The sequence below is a fragment of the Sinocyclocheilus rhinocerous genome, unplaced genomic scaffold, assembly GCF_001515625.1.
Source record: "Sinocyclocheilus rhinocerous isolate Xijiao unplaced genomic scaffold, SAMN03320098_v1.1 scaffold419, whole genome shotgun sequence".
Classification (NCBI taxonomy): domain Eukaryota; kingdom Metazoa; phylum Chordata; class Actinopteri; order Cypriniformes; family Cyprinidae; genus Sinocyclocheilus; species Sinocyclocheilus rhinocerous.
Window position 1 is genome coordinate 432,245 of NW_015653519.1, and position 8,876 is coordinate 441,120.

Here is an 8,876-nt window from a genome sequence, read left to right on the forward strand (position 1 = left end):
CATTAACTACACAGAGCCGTTGTTCACAGACGAGCTGCGCAAAAAATCGCGCGAATATGAACGTGGTTTTGCGCAGCTCGTCTGTGAACAACGGCTCTGTGTAGTTAATGCTGCTCAATGTGAAAGCACGCACGTGATGGAGATTTACCGCTGATTACAGAATGGCTTTACTGACAAGATGCGCGTTAAATATCGCATGCGATTTATCGTGCAGCCCTAGTTCAGATTTAATATAAAAATAAATGTAATAATATATAAAAATAGATGTAACATTAAATAAATAGTGTAAGTAAAATGTTTATGATATCATTCATGTCAGATTTTAATTCTTTTGTTATTGAAAAAATAAAGTCGATTTCATAATTTCAGTATTACCCCATTCAGTCAGATTGAAGCAGTACTTAGAAAATAGCTGCCCTAGTGCAGTCTCAAGAGTGAACTGACTTGCCTTGCCTTTACAGTTAAAGAGCAAAGTAGGCATCACAAAAGTGAAAGTTTCTGTCTTCTGTTTCTGATTTTTTATTTTCAGTCAGGTGACACTAATACCTGAGGAAGCAGAGGATATGTGGCACACCTACAACCTGCTGCAGGTGGGCGACAGCCTCAGAGCCTCAACCATCAGGTCTGTCCCTTTTTTTATGCCATACTGACCACCATCTTTTACCAGTTTTGTTTTATCACACTTGTTATCTGAGATTTTTCTACTCGGTGAAAACAATCTGATGTCACAAACAGGAAAGTGCAGACAGAGTCCTCCACAGGCAGTGTGGGCAGTTCACGTGTGCGCACCACACTGACTTTATGTGTGGAGACGATAGACTTTGATTCCCAGGCCTGTCAGCTCAGAGTCAAAGGAACAAACATCCAGGAGAACCAGTATGTGAAGGTCAGAGTGCATTTAGAAATGTATAGACTGCTTTTTAGAATTTTTAACTTCGATTTTTTTTCATATTTCAAAGGTTTGTTGCACTTATGACATGTAAATTTATGTAAAATGTATGATATAAATAGTGTTGACATTTGTGCCAACTTTACACCTAAAATAGAATTTATACTTTATAAATTTGAATATTAAGTATAGTAATTTATATTGACCCTCTGGGAATATTCCGTATGTTAATTTAGCCTAAATGTGAATGCTTTTTTCTCTTGTGTCATATGTAGATGGGTGCCTATCATACCATTGAACTGGAGCTCAACAGAAACTTCACTCTTGCCAAAAAAGTCTGGGACAGCGTGGTGTTGGACAGAATTGGTAATGTGTTGGTGTTTTTTTTAGCATATTTTCTGACTAAAATGAGCTTTTCTGACTAATAACTATTTCACATACTATGTAACAAAATGTTTAAAAAATGATTAATGACTAAATTATGAAAAAATGATTAAATGCTTTCTTTATTATTTTATCATATTTATAATATTTTTATAATTTTATGTTGGCATCCAGGTTTGAAAACAGGAATTAATTTTTTTTCTTTGAAATACAAAAAGATATATTTTGCAAATAAATCACACTGCTTTCTTCTTTCATGCAGTGAAAATGGATGTTGATCACCTCTATCAAGCTCTAATTTTGTTTTGTTTTTTAATTTGTCCCGTCTGTTTACAATCACTTAAGACACATCTCGTATCTGGGATCTTTACAATAATTTCCCACCCAAAATAAAATTAAAATGGTTAAAAATGTGAAAGTGACTTTTTAAAGCTACCATGGTAAAAAGGATGGTTTTAATGCTTTCCAGACCTAGAAGGCAAGTAGGTACTTTTTTATTACTATCGTTATGTTAGCATTTACAGACACTTCAGCTTCATAAGGATGCTATGTAAAGAAACATGACGTGTGCCTTCACCTTGTGTGAGAAACAGAACTGAATTTTGTAGTTGTACTTCACCAAGTATCTTAATGGCTTGACAGCTGCAGTCACCATTCACTTTCACTGCATGGCAGAGAGCAGCCATGAGCATACTAAAAGGTTAATGAATCTGATCCAGCTCATCACTAGTTGATTTGAACCCTGATTCTTCCCTCATCAATAGAGCAGGCATGTGACCCCGCTCAGAAAGCAGATGTGGCTGCTGTTGTGATGCAGGAAGGTCTGGCCAATCTGGTTCTCGTGACTCCAGCCATGACCTTACTAAGGGCAAAGGTTGAGGTCACCATCCCCCGCAAGAGGAAAGGCAGTTGTGCTCAACATGACAAGGTGAGCCAATAAAACCTTGTGACAATAAATCTGAAAATGCATTTAGGTGTTTATCATTATATTGAGCAAATGATTGTTAGCAATAGATGTAATCCATTAGAAATACAATAGGTATACAATGGATGCAACTATTGTTTCTACATGTTCTGCAATAGATGCTTCTCAGTTGCTTCATGTATATTTCAAAATATGCATACAGTGATAGTGTTCTCTTTCAGGCATTGGAGAGATTTTATGAGGCTGTCATGCAGGGCATTCTTAGACACTTCAATTTTGATGGTAATTAATTTTTTTAAATTCAGATCATAAGGATGGACAATGGACAAATAAATACTGATATTTTTGTTGCATTTGTGTTTTTTAGTGGTGAAGTGTATTCTGGTGGCCAGTCCTGGATTTGTGAAAGATCAGTTCATCTCATACCTGTTTAAAGAGGCTGTGAGGCAAGACTGCAAAATTCTCCTGGAGAACAGATCCAAATTCATGGTGGTGCACTCCTCATCTGGACACAAGTATTCACTTAAAGGTCAATACTCTGTTCACCTTTCAAAAGTGAAGATGTGCAAAACTTTCATAATTTACTAGTAGGCTTGCCAGATTTTGCTGGGATAAGGGAAAACATGAATAAAATTTACAGTTCTTCAAGGAATAGAATAGCGTTACATAATGTAAAGTCACCTAATGAAATGTTTGTGACTCATTAAACTATAAAATAACTAAATGTTACAAATAATCTGCTTTTCAAAGTCAGGACCATTATCGGATGAAAAGAAGAGTCATCTCTTTTGCAAGACGGTTGAGGTCTAGTGAACAATACACAATTTGATCTGATCAGTTTAATCTTTCAGTTTCATTTTCATTTTTAGTTAAAGTAAATAAAAACTACATAAATTGTAAGTTTCAAAAATTAAGCTGTCTTTTGTTATGTAGGCACTTGGGCACTGAATATTTTCCTCATAGCACCATCTTGCGTTCAACCTTTGGTATGACTGGTATATTTGGCTTGAATGTGGGTACTGTACCAGCTATATATGCTAATATATAATGCTAAGTGCTGTTTTAATATGATAACTAACAGATATTATGGAAATAAATAAGCAAAATTATTTGCATTATTTGTTACGCAAAATTTTCATATATTCTTATTTAAATGACGCTCCAATGCAGTGGTGCAAAATTTTGGAATATGTTACATTTCGACTGCAACAATTTTTTAAAAATGCTCATCTATTTGACAGACACCAAGTGAGCAAATAACACTACATCATTCATGCCACAAAACTGTGGATTCTGCATTGAAACACGAAAAATTGGTTAAATCGGTCTCATTCACTAACCAAGTGCAAGCACAAATTTGTGTATGATATCTACGTTTTCTCAAACTTTAATAATACAATTTACTGTAAATTTATGAAACTATAGGAACAATTGAAACTGCTCATTGGCAAAAAAAAAAAATCACATTCTTGTGGTGCCTTTATAAATGTTAAAATGATGATTTTATGCAAATATATAAAATCTTACATATATCATTGTGTGGCAACCCTTTATATGGATATAATTTGGACACATTTTATGCAAATTACTAACCTTAGACATGCATGAAAATATTAAATAATTGAATATACTTAATATGCAATTAAAAGAGCAAAAAAGTACATACTGAGAGGGAAATTGTCATCAAAATTTCATATTTACATTTGTGTATCTGCATTTAAGTTTTTTTTTCTTCATTGTTGTTTTAATGTGACAATATAAATCTGAGATTTTAATTCTACAGAAGTGCTGTGTGATCCAGCAGTCACCGCCCGATTGTCTGACACCAAGGTGACTAAATTTGGATTTGTACATTTGCACATATAGCTTGTAGCATTGCCATCACAGTGTGATGTTTAATACTAGGTGATGTTTTTTTTTCTGTTTTAGGCAGCTGGAGAGGTTAAGGCTTTGGAAGACTTTTACAAGATGCTTCAACAGGAGCCTGATCGAGCTTTCTATGGGTGATCAAAATCACTACTATTTAAAGGGGTCATATGATGATTTTTTAAAGATCATTATTTGGTGTAACAGAATATGTTGACATGCTTTAATGTTCAAAAAACACATTATTTTTCAAATACTGTACATTATTGTAAGTCCTCTATGCCCCGCCTCTTTAAAAAACGCTTCGTTTTCTACAAAGTCCCTCCTTCCGACAAGCGCAGTCTGCTCTGATTGGCCAGCTGACCCAGTGCATTGTGATTGGCCGAACACCGCAAGCACTTGTCGGAAATGTAACGCCCCTTACCATAATCGCGAGCTTCATCTTTCAAAATAAATGTAAAGACAGAGCCCGAAAGGAGAACAGAGTCGACTTTAGTCTTTGCAACTTCAGGGATCTTATCTATGCACAATCAGCTTGTAACACTCCAAAGAGAAAGGAAAACTTGAAATCGCATCATATGACCCCTTTAAATAAGTCATTCCTGTCAGTATCACACACCATCTCAATGAGAAAAAAAAAACATTCATAACACTTTATTTTGATAGTCCACTTTAGACATTCTACTACTGTAAGCAACTTTGCAACTACTTGTCAACTACCAGTCAGAGTATTAGAAGACTGTCTGTTTAATATCTGCTAACACTTTATTTTGATGGTCCTCCATCAGACATTCTACTTACTGTAAGTAACTTTGCAAATATTTGTCAAATGATTCTGCTAACCCTAACATATGTCTATTAATACTCCAATGAGAGTTAGTTGATATGTAGTAGCAGAGTTTTTTACTATAGTTAGTAGAATGTCATTCTTGAGACATGATCATTTATAACAGTATTTGCATGTATTAAAAAAGCTTTTGCTCTGTACAGATTGGCTCATGTGGAAAGAGCGAGTGAAGCTTTAGCCGTTGACATCCTGCTGATCAGTGACCAACTATTTAGGTACATTTAAAAAGTAATCAAATCCATATGTAATGGTCTATTCTGTTTTAATTGTGTACTTCATATAAAATATGTATTTTATTTTTTCTTCTCCATGACAGACATCAAGAAATAGCCACTCGCAGCCGGTATGTTCGGCTTGTAGACAATGTCAAAGAAAATGGAGGAAATGTCAGGTATTCAAATGATTGTGTATGGTCATATTCTTATGCTATCTGTGTTATGCAAAATATTTTAGCTCTTTTCTTCTTCTGTTTAATAATATATTTTTTAGAATATTCTCAAGCCTACACGTATCTGGAGAACGTAAGTTTCTTTTCTATAGTCTTTGTTTCAGAGAATTATTTTGGATCGCCATGTGACTGACATGGTGTGATTTGTCTCTGTAGAGTTGAATCAGTTGAGTGGAGTGGCGGCCATCCTGAGGTTCCCCATCGCTGATGTGTCTGAAGCTGAGGAGGACAGCAGCTCTGATGAAGACTAACATTATGCTCTCATGCAAAAGGATTTGGTATGAAAGAGCGGAAATGCTTCACAGTTAGGACTAAATGGAATGAGACTTTATTATGGCCTTAATAAAGGATTTGAAATCAGTTGAAACATCACAAAACACCGGGATAATTGATTATTTGAAATGATTATTAAACAGAAAAGCAGAGCTCTGAAGAATGTTAAAAAGTATTGAACATCATTACTTTATTAATCCTTGTGTGCTGTCTTATCAAAGATGCATATTAATCCACATTGCAAAGTGGGTACTCTGCAGTCATTGAAACATCATTTATTTGTAAATAATTGCAAATTAATTTTTAAGACATTACAGAGCTGTGGATGATTTATATAGTTTGGACACAGGTACTTGGATACTGCAACGCATCCTTGCAATGCACCCTTTTCAAGAGAAGATCATTTGCAAACTAAAAACAAACCAAACTAAGGAAAAAAATGTGCAGGTTTGGATAACAAACACTCCCAACGAGCCAGGTTTGAAAACGCCCCTAGCACTAGCGAGAAATTACAATGTGGGTGGGCCCAGAGAAAATTGGGTGGGCCTAGCCTAAAATCGCATCTGTAATCAAAATAGGCCTTCACCTTATTGTGTGAGAAACAGAGCTGAACTAACAGCTACACAACTAACAGTTACACCTGCTTGAATACACATCACTGTTTAATCAGAGCATAAGCCTGTATGTCATTATAGGCAGTGTTAAGAACATAACGATAAGAACAGCATGAGCAAGGCGGCCACACCACATGAGCGCGCATCTGACAGACGGACAGCATCAAATCAGCAGGACAGTAGCTATTAGTACAGCAGTGGACAGTATGTAACCATGCTTCGTCATAGTCTGGCTCAGCGGCCACATAAACAAAATAAACAACAGTGACTAGGCAACTACATAGTCGTAAAATGTAGATTCATGTAGCTATACACTGGCGTGTAGGGGAGGTAGACGCTGGAGAATGGAGCGCTGCTGGTGATGGAGAAATAGGTGAATTAACGTTAGCACTAGCAGTCGCAGAGCTGTTCAGCTGCTTGAGCGTGGAATACGCAGGGGACGTTTCATTCATACTCGAAGCCGGAGGGCGCTCTCTCGCGCAGAAAGTACAAAACGGACTCATAGAAGTAGCGTGACGTGCCAGGAAAACCCTAACATGGACAAAGGCATGTATAACGGCATCCTGCTGTAGCTAAGCAGCAAGGAGCTGTTTGCAAACTTATCTTCATCATTATGGCAAACAAGAATTAAGAAACACAATTTATTTTTTATAGGTCAAGTATTGTGATTATTGTAACAGAATTCACAATGATTGGGCTACCTTGTGAAGCAACTGACTGGGTGGGCCTGACTGACAGGTGGGTAGGCCCCGGTCCACCCGTAGCTACGCGACTGGCCCCTAGTGAATGTTCAACTGTTTTTCTATATGCACTACTCGGAACACCCATTCGTTCCAATTTTGAAATTCGTTCTCAGAGGTGATTGGAGTGTATTTAGAAATGCATATTTGACCAATCATCAACGTCACAGTTTGTTACACATGGAAGTGGTGGCAAACATAATTAGTCACAGGTGCAAAGCATAAATACAATGCTATAAAATCTTTACAATGTCACACACATTTTAGTCTCCAATAGCAATACAAATACGTATGTAGCTTAGATTTAAAGTAGATTCTTTGTTGACGATGACTCATGTTTTATAGTGTGTTCAAGTCATGTAAAGATCGTTTTTATGAATTTAATGCACATAAATGGCACCACAAAGCCCTGCGGTTTCAAGTTGGGGGCATGTTGGTGAAAAAAAAACATGTCGAATACAATAGATTCAGAATCTATATTGACTATAGATTTGTTGAAATGAAGTTATTTCATTTACAATAAAAATAGCAAAGGTGCATGTACAAAATATGATTGTACTGTGCAATTACAATAGAATATATAATATTCAGTTTACAGCATCTTCATAATTGAATAAGACCTTAAAAAAGCAAAAATACACCTGATGTACATTCTTCATTCAGCATTTTGTAGAAGTAGAGTTAAAAAATCTTGCTTAATTTTTTTGAAGATAAGGTTCATTGCTATATTGCACCGGCCAAAGTGACTTGATTGCACCAGACATGGTAATTACTACTTCCCAGCTCGTAAATATCAACTTCCCAGGAGGACTTGAACACATCAGCTGTCATGACAGTAAGCTCTCATCACAATAAACGCGTTGCCATGAAAATGTTTAAATAAGACATCTCTCACAAATTAATTTATTTCTATAATAATCTATACACGTAGTTGCAGTTTCACTACAGTAGCAGGCTAATAGCACAGACAGTGGACAAAGAAGATACCTTCTAGTGGGCATGTGTCGACAGTTTGTGTTCACTTGGATCAGTTGGAGTATACTTTAAAGGGGTCATATGATGCTTTTTTAAAGATCATTATTTTGTGTATTTGGTGTAACAGAATAGTGCATTTGGCTGCATTTTAGCATTTGTGTCAAAACTGAAGTATACTTAAACTGGGCTTAAAGCGACTCCAACGTTGAGTAATTTCTTATAACATCCATGAATTAACACTAAACCTCAAATTACATCTGAATTTAGTCATGTTTACTGAACATAAAATATTTGTGTAGCTGTCACTGGGATAAAATCATGGTCCAACGGACGTCTTTTTTGTTTAAAGGAATGTGTGAGTAGTTGACATCATTATTTTGTGCTTTCAACAGTGTATGTTATGTTTATAGCACATTTTTCGTTTTATGCACATGCCATGAGGATGAATTTGACTGTCAGCCTCCTGTGAAAGTGTCACCACCATGATGCTAAGGTGTTAAAAGAGCAGATACTCCGATCTCTACATATGGCTCGGGTACCACTTTATTTTATTATTTTTTTTCAATGTGTTGTCAAATTTTACAGTGTTAAAAATTGAAAATATAAATGCATACTCTCAAAATGTAAACAGATTTCCCCACGTGTGCCCAGTAGGGGTTGAACGACTTCTGATTTTTTGAAGTCGACTTTTATGTGATGAAAGTCGAGTCGAAGTCGACTAGTCGGGTCATTTGAACTGATTGGAAACGGAGCGTAAATGTGGAAGAAGTCCTTCAAATGGCGCTTTTCCACTGCGTGGTACGGCTCAGTACGGTACGGCACGGCTCGGTTCGGCTCGGTTTGCGTTTCCACTGCAGTTTAGTACCGCTTTAGAGTGGGCGGGATTATTCACATGTCGTTATAGTTGTGGCGCCT

The 8,876-nt window shown here is 36.4% G+C and overlaps 1 protein-coding gene across 1 annotated transcript; it reads left to right on the forward strand.

The window, feature by feature from the left end:
• Positions 1-266: 266 nt before the first annotated feature.
• On the forward strand, positions 267-5,849 carry LOC107716474 (protein pelota homolog). Its single transcript, XM_016522940.1, has 13 exons — positions 267-285; positions 530-622; positions 736-886; positions 1,165-1,255; positions 2,038-2,201; positions 2,420-2,480; positions 2,566-2,727; positions 3,982-4,028; positions 4,128-4,201; positions 5,055-5,126; positions 5,228-5,302; positions 5,401-5,432; positions 5,516-5,849. Exons 2-13 carry the CDS (start codon positions 564-566, stop codon positions 5,608-5,610), a joined length of 1,083 nt encoding a protein of 360 aa, XP_016378426.1. The 5' UTR covers positions 267-285; positions 530-563; the 3' UTR covers positions 5,611-5,849.
• The last annotated feature ends 3,027 nt before the right edge of the window (positions 5,850-8,876 follow it).

What these genes read in the sequence shown, in the direction of transcription:
- LOC107716474 (XM_016522940.1), top strand. Translation starts at nt 564, where the DNA reads ATGTGGCACACCTACAACCTGCTGCAGGTGGGCGACAGCCTCAGAGCC. An exon ending in GTTGTGCTCAACATGACAAG is followed by an intron (nt 2,202 to 2,419) that starts GTGAGCCAATAA and finishes GTTCTCTTTCAG; the next exon opens with GCATTGGAGAGATTTTATGA. An exon ending in GAAAATGGAGGAAATGTCAG is followed by an intron (nt 5,303 to 5,400) that starts GTATTCAAATGA and finishes TATATTTTTTAG; the next exon opens with AATATTCTCAAGCCTACACG.